The sequence below is a fragment of the Euprymna scolopes genome, chromosome 35, assembly GCF_053919585.1.
Source record: "Euprymna scolopes isolate OS-2025 chromosome 35, ASM5391958v1, whole genome shotgun sequence".
Lineage (NCBI taxonomy): Eukaryota > Metazoa > Mollusca > Cephalopoda > Sepiida > Sepiolidae > Euprymna > Euprymna scolopes.
In genome coordinates this window covers 31,240,281-31,252,516 of record NC_136516.1, presented here as the reverse complement: position 1 = coordinate 31,252,516, position 12,236 = coordinate 31,240,281, and the positions used below count along the sequence as shown (strand labels likewise).

Sequence of the window (12,236 nt, the reverse complement as noted above, 5' to 3'; positions counted from 1 at the left end):
TGTAGCTCTGTATTTGTAAATAGTTACTTCCTTTTAATTAAAGCCGACAATATTGCAGTAGACCTGTACGAGTGTGCCCACCCCTTAAAAATGCATGCTTTTCACCTTTTTTTTTTTTTTTTCCGATTATCATAAATTACAGACTTAAGAATCATATTAACAGAAAAAATTTTGAAAAAAAGATAAATTTAATGTCTTTTAAGAAGGGGGTTCACTTTCCTGTTATAACATTAAATCCTTAAAAATTGTAAATTTTGATTTTTCTTAGTTAAAAAAAAAGATGGGTGCTTATTCAAACTGGCACCAGCATCATCCAGGATCTGCCAGTGGTCACCCGATTGCACTAGAGAATCACCACACTCTTTGGCACATCCAGGTACATTTTGGGCCCTGTCGGTGAGGCATTAGAATACGCCGACTGCCCCCCTGCAAAGGGTAAAAGTCCCTCAATGGGGGTCCTAGATATGACCTTAAACTATATCCAGTGGTGAGGCCCCAGCTTGTGGGCTTTGGGAAGTGTGGAGCCACCCTTTAATTACCATTGCTCCCAGGTCCACTCTGACCCAGAGTGGTAGTACCTGTTAGGGTCCCAACTATGGGCTAAATAGAAACCGACTTGAAAACAACAAATATATTCTATTAAAAAAATTTTTCTTCAAAATCTTTGGATTCGGCATTAAATAACCCAAAAAGGGTTGATATGCCGTAAAACAAAAACAACTAATCAACCAGGTACACTTTGGTGTTGACTTTTAAGAAGACTTCTAAGATATGAGGTGGCATGATGTGACTCTTATGTCGTCAATTTTACAGTCAAGAAAATACAGAAAAATCCGTATGATGTACATATTTGTTACAGAATGAAGATGTCACATTCCAAAAATTATATAAATTATGTAGATCAAGTAGTCTAAGTTTTTTTTATAAGTAAGAAAATAAAATTTTACGATTTTTAGCGATTTCGCTACTAAACTAGGCGGACTTGTATGAGAGTGCTCACCCACTAAAATGCGTGTTTTTCACTTTTTTTTTTTTTCGACGATTATCATACAGACTTAAATATCATTATTATCATACAGACTTAAATATCATTATTATCATGCAGACTTAAATATCATTATTATCATACAGACTTAAATATCATTATTATCATACAGACTTAAATATCATTATTATCATACAGACTTAAATATCATTATTATCATACAGACTTAAATATCATTATTATCATACAGACTTAAATATCATTATTATCATGCAGACTTAAATATCATTATTATCATGCAGACTTAAATATCATTATTATCATGCAGACTTAAATATCATTATTATCATGCAGACTTAAATATCATTATTATCATACAGACTTAAATATCATTATTATCATACAGACTTAAATATCATTATTATCATGCAGACTTAAATATCATTATTATCATACAGACTTAAATATCATTATTATCATACAGACTTAAATATCATTATTATCATACAGACTTAAATATCATTATTATCATGCAGACTTAAATATCATTATTATCATGCAGACTTAAATATCATTATTATCATGCAGACTTAAATATCATTATTATCATACAGACTTAAATATCATTATTATCATACAGACTTAAATATCATTATTATCATGCAGACTTAAATATCATTATTATCATGCAGACTTAAATATCATTATTATCATACAGACTTAAATATCATTATTATCATACAGACTTAAATATCATTATTATCATACAGACTTAAATATCATTATTATCATACAGACTTAAATATCATTATTATCATACAGACTTAAATATCATTATTATCATGCAGACTTAAATATCATTATTATCATGCAGACTTAAATATCATTATTATCATACAGACTTAAATATCATTATTATCATGCAGACTTAAATATCATTATTATCATGCAGACTTAAATATCATTATTATCATACAGACTTAAATATCATTATTATCATACAGACTTAAATATCATTATTATCATGCAGACTTAAATATCATTATTATCATGCAGACTTAAATATCATTATTATCATACAGACTTAAATATCATTATTATCATACAGACTTAAATATCATTATTATCATGCAGACTTAAATATCATTATTATCATGCAGACTTAAATATCATTATTATCATACAGACTTAAATATCATTATTATCATACAGACTTAAATATCATTATTATCATACAGACTTAAATATCATTATTATCATGCAGACTTAAATATCATTATTATCATACAGACTTAAATATCATTATTATCATGCAGACTTAAATATCATTATTATCATGCAGACTTAAATATCATTATTATCATGCAGACTTAAATATCATTATTATCATGCAGACTTAAATATCATTATTATCATGCAGACTTAAATATCATTATTATCATGCAGACTTAAATATCATTATTATCATGCAGACTTAAATATCATTATTATCATGCAGACTTAAATATCATTATTATCATGCAGACTTAAATATCATTATTATCATGCAGACTTAAATATCATTATTATCATGCAGACTTAAATATCATTATTATCATGCAGACTTAAATATCATTATTATCATGCAGACTTAAATATCATTATTATCATGCAGACTTAAATATCATTATTATCATGCAGACTTAAATATCATTATTATCATGCAGACTTAAATATCATTATTATCATGCAGACTTAAATATCATTATTATCATGCAGACTTAAATATCATTATTATCATGCAGACTTAAATATCATTATTATCATGCAGACTTAAATATCATTATTATCATGCAGACTTAAATATCATTATTATCATGCAGACTTAAATATCATTATTATCATACAGACTTAAATATCATTATTATCATGCAGACTTAAATATCATTATTATCATGCAGACTTAAATATCATTATTATCATGCAGACTTAAATATCATTATTATCATGCAGACTTAAATATCATTATTATCATACAGACTTAAATATCATTATTATCATACAGACTTAAATATCATTATTATCATGCAGACTTAAATATCATTATCTGAAAAAAGTTTAAAAAATTTAATGACTTTTAAGAAAAGGTTCACGTTTTCATCATAACATTCTAATCACGTGAAATGGACAGTAAGTCTGGTAGCAATAAAGTAGAACGTTATAACGAGAAAATGAACCCCCTTTCATTATTATTTTTTTAAAACATTTTTAATATGATACTTAAGTTTGTAATCTATGATAATAGTTGGAAAAAGAAAAGGTGTAAAACGCGCATTTTCAAGGGATGGCCACTCGTACATGTCCACTGATATTTCGACAAAAACAAAAACAACTACATAGTTTAAAAAGAAAAACGAATTATAAGTAAATACATTATTGGGCAGTAAAACCATGTATACTACCCTGCTTGATAACAACCTATGACCCTAATGCTGTTTTTATTGTCTTCTTCTTTGACTTATTTTCTGACCATGTTGTCATCTCTCACATTGGCGTTCACATATATACAAAATAAAACAAAATACAAACCCCAGTACATTCTGCAAATATCAATATCAAATAAGTATCAGTAGTTTCTACATGCTAAGATCAACATGTACATTCTGTTGAGGCCATGTTCGTCAGTTGATGTCCGCTCATCTCTATCTGCTAAAGCTATCTCAATCTGGTCTGAGTCACACCTGCATTCGACTGTTTTCAACTCTGTCGTCAACCGTCACAAAACTGTCCATAAACCATTCCCAGTTGTTGTTGCAAAACTCATTGCGCTCTAAATCGAGTCTTTAGTTCCAGTCGTTTGCCACACCTTGATTAGCAATTCTATGTCAGCTTCCTTTTTGTGCGCGTTGTTGAACGACTTCCTCTCCATTGTTCTGCTGATAAACTTATATTCTCTGTTATATTTTTTGGTTATAGTCAGCTAACATACTTCCTAACTTCCGGCATAGCACTGTCGAAAGCAGTGACAAGACAGATAAATTCCTTCACTTTTATTGTTCTTCAGTATTTCTATTGTAAAGTGATTTATTGAAATAAAGTATAAGAAAATGAAAAATATACAATAAAAATTAACAAAATTATAAAAAAATAAAAATAGCACAATTAATCTTTATTTGCACTTTTAATAACAAAATTGAAAAAATAAGTTTGCAATTTTATTTGCAATTTTATAAGAAATATGTTTATGAAATTATAAAAATAAGTTGTTTTTTTTTTAATTTAAAAAATAAAGGTTTTTTTTTATTAGGATTTTTATAATAAATATATGTTTATGAAAGTATAAAAATAAAATTATTGAAATCAAAATAACATTTCAAACATCGTAAAAAAAACGTATCCAGTACATAATATTTCTGAATAGTTTTAAAGTGTTTTCAATAATTAATTTAGAAAGAGCACAAAAAACGTTTGCAATAATTATTTAAAAAAAACAAACTAATTTTAATAATTTTGAATTAAAATATTAAAATGAGACCGAAAGCTTCTTTTTTTTTTTTTTTTTTTTTTTTACATAGGCGTCACTACTTATCAAGGCCGAGAGGCCACTCAAGGATAAGGGTTAAAGAGTGTACAGTAGTCAAAAGGACAATATAGGAATCGATAGTAATGGAAGTTCTGTAAATTTGTTAACTTAAGTGTAATGGCTCATCAGAAACTTGTGCACGTTGGACTTGAAGACAACCATATTATAGACAGCTGGAAAGCAGGAAAACGGAAGACAATTCCACAGGCGTGCAGTTCTAAGAAAGATTATGATTATTAAATAAATAAAAAAATAAAGATCGAAAAAATGTAAAAAAAAAAAACAGTGCAGGGAAGATAACTATGAGAAAAAAAAGTGAAGAAACTAATTTGCCTTGTCACTGCTTCTTGTAGCAGCCACACACCGAGAGTTTTTTTGGGTTTTTTTTTACACAGGAATCACCACTTATCAAGGCCCGGAAGCCACTTGCGGATAAGGGTTAATGGGTATACATTAGTCAATAATATTATTATAGCATAGTAAACATAAGTAGTGGGAATTTTGTAAATTGGATTACTTACGGGGGCGGTTCATCAAGAACTTGTTTACGCTGGACTTGAAGACAATCAGGTTCTAGTCAGCTGGAAAGCAGGCAATCGGAAGAGGTTAGGATTATGTTAGCTGATTTTTTTTTTTTCCTCTTTTTTTTTTTTAAATTTTTTTTTATTTTTGTTACTTCCTAAAACTTGGAGACATATTGATAGTATTACAGGGCAAAGTTGGGTCTGGACAGCTAGTTTCATGTCAAAATGTTCTGCTGAAAAAAAAATACTTAGTTAATTGAACTTTCATCGATTATCACAAATCTCTAAAAGGTTTATACGATAAGATAGTCCTACAAATAATCTAACTATAAACAACCTTCCTGGCATCGAATGACTGAAGGAGTTGATATGTAATTAAAAACCAAGTAATATCAATATGTCCTCCTAGAAAAATTGCTCGTACATAATTCAACTTGTTTTTGCATTGAAATTATCCTAGTACTAGCAGGATCTGTGTACTAGTGTTGCACAGTGGAAACATGGTGCAAATTTTGTGCTATTCTGATTGACATAATTGCCATAATATTATATATATATATATATATATATATAGATATAGATATATATGGTTCTTGTCTAGAATGCCCCCTATATTAAAAAAGAAACAAAAATAAAGAAAAATCTGTATAACATACATGCCCATGATAAAATGAAAATATAAAAATCACATATTTTTTTTTTTTTTACACAGTGGTCACCATTTATCAAGGCCCGGAAGCCACTCAGGGATAAGGGTTATTGCAAGTACATTACGTTAGTGTGGAGATTTGATGAAGTGTTTACTTAAGGGGGCGGTTCATTAGGAATTTGTTAACGTTGGACTTGAACACATCCAAGTTGTAGTCAGGTGGGAAGCAGGCAGACGGAACAGAGTTCCACAGGCGTGCAGTTCTAAGAAAGAAGCTTTGTTCATGGAATCCACGTTTTGATTTAGGCACAGATAAAGAGTGGGGGAAATTTTTCACAGTGGATTCAGCTAGACGGGTGTTTTTTGAGAAAGATTGGTGAGGGGGGGGCAGAGATTGGAGTTCAGATGAGCACCTGCCATAGAAATAACGATAAAACAAGGATAGGCTCGCAACGTCTCTTCTGTGGGAGAGAGGTTGCAGGGTAGAGAAAAGGGCATCCTCCACTAAGCCACAAAGTCTATTTTGTACTCTGTCAAGGCAGGATAGGCTGTTTTTAGCAGCTCCTGCCCAGATATGGCAGCAGTATTCCATCCTTGGACGTACTTGGCTTTTATATAGATAGAGAATTGCATCAGTAGTGAGATATCTTCTGGAGCGGTAGAAGGATCCCACCATCTTTCCAATACCTTGGCAACAGACTTGATGTATGTGTTCCATTTCAGATCAGGAGTAAAGGTCAAACACAGAAGCTTGTCAATACACTGGCCTCTCCCAGACGAGAGCCATCCATCCCAATTGATGCCAGATGGGGATCAGAGCGTTGATGATCTAAGGATAGGAGTTTGGTTTTAGATGCATTAAAGGTAACCAGCCACGTCTTCCCCCACTGAACCACGCGCTCAAGATCAGAGGAGAGAGAATCAGAGAGAACTTTGTCATTTACAGCCTTTGATGTGTTATCGTAGATGGTCGTGTCATCAGTATAGATGTCAACGAATGATTTAAGTATGTGTTTAGGGAGGTCATTGATGTAGATCAAGAAGAGAGTTGGGCCCAGGATTGACCCCTGAGGGACTCCAGCATTAATAATTGATCAAGTAGTTTTACTTTTTATAAAGAAAATCATTTTCAAGGTATTAATTGGAATTCATAGGCATTACAACATAAATCTAGTAAGTACAGGATGGAATGATAAAAGTGTCACCCTAAAGAAAATCAACACAACTTTATTTTAAAACTTTCATTGAAAAAAATCAATTCAAGTAACTTGATTATGTAGTAGAGCTGACATCTATTCAATGTAGCCGCTTTCAGCCTCAATCACCGCCTTGATACATACTGGGAGCTCGCTTTTGTGTTGTAAAATGTCATGTTGATGATGTTCTTAATGTATGACCAAACAAAGTAGTCCTGCAGGTTCAGGTTAGAAGAGGAGGGGGACCAGTGAGAGAAGACTGCTGCTGCCACATCCAGGATCTGCCAGCGGCCACCTGATTGCACCAGAGAATCCCCACTTCTTCGGCACATCCAGGTACACTTTGGTGTTGACTTTCAAGCAGACTTCAAAGATATGAGGTTTCATTTGAAACCATACCAAAGACCATAACCGTAGCTGAAAACTTTGTTTTCATCACCTTGGGCACGTCCCTGTTATTCGTGGCAATCCAGTGATGCATTTTGAGGGTGCTGGCAATGGTCCTGTTGTTATAACTTGGATCGGTAGATAGCAGGAGTTCTAAAGTGGCGTACCTCCGATCTTACTCGTTGAACATTGTCATTTTCGTGATAGAAGGCTCCTATTGCTCTTGAGATTTGTACACAACTGACCAACTAGTAGATGGTCTGCAATAGGAAAAGAAAACCAGTTTTCATCAAATGGAAATGGAATCATGTCGTCATTTCTAGGGGGACAATTTTATCGTTCGACCCTGTATGAATTATTCTCAAGTTATTTCTGTGTGTTTTTTTTTTTTAAAAGAGCAAGTGAGACAGTCACTCCTCAGAAACTCATAAAATTTGATTTCTTTTATTTAAAAATATTATTTGATCAATTTACATGACTTTTGGGATATGATATTTTTTGTTTCATCACAGTTACATACATTATACAGATTTTCTTTTCTTTTTTTTTAATATAGGGGAATTCTGGACAAGAATCAAAAATATGTGTAATAATAAAATATATGAAAAAATTTATTCCTTTTTGCTTTCTAGTGTTGACTGTCCAAACACAACTGCTTATTTTGGCACATCGCTGTCACACCGCCGCATGCAATATGGAAGGCATCTCGAATGTCTTGACAGCTGCCCGTGTTCTCAATGAATGCCTCTCACAAGCTGAAGAATTCAATCTAATGGTCAGTTTCTCTTGCTCTCTCTTTCTCTCCATCACTTTTTCTTACTCTTTCATAGTCCCACTCATTTGCCTCCTCTCTTACTCGCTCTTTCACTCTCACTCTCATTTCCTCTCTCACTCGTTCACTCTCTCTCTTGTGTGCACGCTCTCTTTCACACTCATCTCTCTCACTCTCACTCTATTCCTGGCGCCCAGATTTGATAACCAAACCATATGAATCATTTCCTTTCTTTTATCTAATTCTATAAAGATTTTTTTGTATCTTGCTCTCTCTCTCTCACTCTCTCTCTCACACTCTCTCACTCTTTCTCTCTCACTCTCTCTGTCGCTCTTTCTCTCTCGCTCTTTCTCTCTCGCTCTTTCTCTCTAACTCTCTCTCTCTCGCTCTTTCTCTCTAACTCTCTCTCTCTAACTCTCTCTCTCTCACTCTTTCTCTATCACTCTTTCTCTCTCACTCTTTCTCTCTCACTCTTTCTCTCTCACACTTTCTCTCTCACTCTTTCTCTCTCGCCCTTTCTCCCTCGCCCTTTCTCTCTCGCCCTTTCTCTCTCGCCCTTTCTCTCTCGCCCTTTCTCTCTCGCCCTTTCTCTCTCGCCCTTTCTCTCTCGCCCTTTCTCTCTCGCCCTTTCTCTCTCGCCCTTTCTCTCTCGCCCTTTCTCTCTCGCCCTTTCTCTCTCGCCCTTTCTCTCTCGCCCTTTCTCTCTCACTCTTTCTCTTTCTCTCTCACTCTTTCTCTTTCTCTCTCACTCTTTCTCTTTCACTCTTTCTCTTTCTCTCTCACTCTTTCTCTTTCTCTCTTTCTCTTTCTCTCTCTCTCTTTCTCTCTCTCTCTTTCTCTCTCTCTCTCTTTCTCTCTCTCTCTTTCTCTCTCTCTCTCTCTTTCTCTCTCTCTCTCCTGGTGCTACCAGATCAGGCTGTCTACTGACTTCCTGAGATGAAACGCACCTACATAGATGTCTTTGTTTTTTTATTCCCTTTTGCAAAACTTAGTCATGTTCTGCGAAAACAAAAACAAAAACAACATTCTCCTCCCCTTCCCCTCCCTCTTTTTCTTTTTCCTTCACCTCCTCACCCCTTCTTTTTTTTTTTTTTTTTTTTTTTTTTTTTTTTTTTTTTTTTTTTTTTTTTTTTTTTTGCCTAGTTGGTAGGGCGATAGAACATACCAACTGCCCCCCTGCAGAGGGTAAAAATCCTTCAATGGGACCACCAGTTGACCGTTGGTGGCAACCCGTAATGCATTAAGAACGGGATCCTGGTGGTTGAGTGGAACATGCCTAGGAAATAATAACATGATACTACAACACACCACTTTGGCCCTTACTAGGCTAGACGGGAGGTTGGATAGGCCCGATCCAATCAATCGGTTGGTCATGACAAGCACTAATTCAGACAATCCAAACAAAAACACACTAACACTCAACATAAACAATAAACTGAGTTAATAAGCGATGGCTGAAGGGTCAATCAAGCTGGGAAAAAGGTAACCATCAGGAATAATAAAAATACAGGGAAATCCCATACTTGGGTGGGCATAACCATATATTGTGAATGCTTGGAAACCTCCCCATGTTTGAGTATACCAGCTATGTAGCCCTGGAGAACCGAGGCGAATGGGATTTACCCCCTCATAGTTCTTCCCCATAAGGGGCTCCGAGGAGGGTGGGGAGCATGGCTGATGAATTTTTCAAAAATTATTATGAATGCCAAAAAATCCAAGAGACCACACACAGAAATTGACTCTGACAGCGACAATGAAGATACAAACTTTCCAAGATTCATCGTGCTAGAAGCAACGTCTAATATACCGTTAACTAAAATGTCACCCTTCATTATCCAAAAGGTAATATCAAGCAAAATAACACCTAAAAATGTCAAAAAATTAAGGAATGGTACCATATTGGTAGAAGTACAAAATAAAAAACAGGCCAAAACTCTACTTCAACTACAAAAATTGCATGAAACAAACATCAAAGCTTATCCACACCAAACACTAAACTACTCCAAAGGAGTCATAAAAAACCAGGAAATCTCCGTCTGCACAACAGAAGAAATCAAAACAGAACTAAAAAACCAAGGGGTCACAGATGTAAAAAGAATCACATTTAAAAAAAAAGGAGAGGTAATATATACAAACACTTATATATTAACATTCAATTATCCTCAAATACCAGAGACCATCAATATAGGTTATGAAAGAACGAAAATAGAACAATACATTCCAAAACCTTTACAATGCTACAACTGCCAAAAGTTTGGACATAATAAAGACCAATGTCTAAGATTCTTCACATGTGGAAACTGCAGTGAAAAAAACCCAGACCACGATGAAGAAGACTGTCCAAATAAAACCAAATGCACAAACTGTCAAGAAGAGCACCACTCTCACTCAAAACAGTGCAAAATATATAAGCAAGAGAAGGAAATAATAACAATCAAATATCAAAAAAATATAACCTTCCAAGAAGCCCGCAAAGAAGTCACAAATCGCACCAAAAACTCATATGCCACAATAACCCAACAAGCAAACAAAATGTACAACTACAATGAACTAAACCTTGCTCCAGAAATTGCAAACCTAGCAAAAGAACTAAAGAACATACTTGAAGAATTAAAATCTTTTTTATCAGAACTGAAAATAAATTCTAACAGCCAAATAAAAGTCAGAAACGAACAACCCAGTATAAAAGAAAACGAAACAAAGGAAATCAGAAAAACTTCCATCAATATTGAGGAATCAATCTCTAAAGAAATGAAACCTCCTCAATTATCAAAACGTGAAAGATCCAAGTCACTAACAAGGACAAAAACAGATGTTAAAAATAAACACACAACAACAGAAAAAATGGAAATAGAACAGAACAACAAAAAAACTACCCCCCAAAAACAAAATGACAAACAAAAAACAGAATTAGTATTAATTGAAAATGAAAATAAATTTGAACTAGTTGAAACTGGTAGCCAAAAAAGACAGTCAAGACAAAGTAAATCTAAAAGTCCCAGACCAAAACCCAAAAAAAGCCTCTCACCAGAAACAAGAAACAGACCATCCACTTCCAAAAGAAACACCCAAACTAACATCGAAACTATGGACGTAGATATAAACACCAACAGTCCAAAACCAAAAGAAAATATAAACCATGACTAACAAAATCCTACAGTGGAACATAAGAGGATTAAAAATTAATATCGAAGAAATGCAAATACTTATCAAATCCTTATGTCCTGCAATAATTTGCCTACAGGAAACACACTTAAAAGAAAATGACAAAATTAACATAAAACACTACTCAATATACAACCACATAAACAAATTATCATGCAAAGCCACCGGTGGATCATCAATACTGATAAACGAAAACATTCCACACAGCAAAGTGAACTTAAAAACAAATATGCAAGCTGTTGCAATAACTGCAACACTACACAAAACAGTAACCCTATGCTCACTCTATATACCACCAAATGAAACAATAAACGAAACAGAATTAAACAATATAATCAAACAACTACCTAAACCTTTTCTACTGTTGGGAGACTTCAATAGTCACAATATATGGTGGGGCAGTAAAAAAAACAACAAAAGAGGCCAAACCATAGAAAAAATAATTAACCAAAATGATCTATGCCTACTCAACAACAAAGAGAATACATATATGCACCCACCAACGGGAACCCTATCAGCAATCGATATAACACTATGTGACCCAACTATATACATGGATTATAGCTGGAGAACACATAAGGATACATGCGGAAGTGACCACTTCCCAATCATAATAGAAAACGAGAATCCCAAGCCAGAAGACAAAACACCCCGCTGGAATTTACAAAAGGCAAATTGGGAAAATTTCCAAAATACATGTCAATACAGATTAATACCTGAAGCGAATCCTGACTTAGAACACATCACATATTTCAGCAACACCCTACTCACAATAGCCGAGGAGAACATACCAAAAAGTCCCACTACTACAAAATATAACAAACCCTGGTACAATAAAGAATGCAAAGAAGCTATAAGAGCCAGACGTGCAAACCTAAGGAAATTCAAAAACAGTCCAACGAAAGAAAATTTGGACACCTATAAAAACAGCAAAGCCAAAGCACGGAAAACTATCAAAGAATCAAAACGGAACTCGTGGAAAGACTATGTAACAAA

The 12,236-nt window shown here is 33.8% G+C and overlaps 1 protein-coding gene across 1 annotated transcript in view; it reads left to right on the top strand.

Annotated features, from left to right (window-relative positions):
- The window catches only part of LOC145259792 (spatacsin-like), a 176,290-nt gene that overhangs the window by 130,369 nt on the left and 33,685 nt on the right, over nucleotides 1-12,236 (top strand). The window contains exon 37 of the mRNA XM_080117557.1: nucleotides 7,936-8,078. Within this exon, the coding sequence (XP_079973683.1) occupies nucleotides 7,936-8,078 (143 nt within the window). The remainder of the gene's footprint in view (nucleotides 1-7,935; nucleotides 8,079-12,236) is intronic.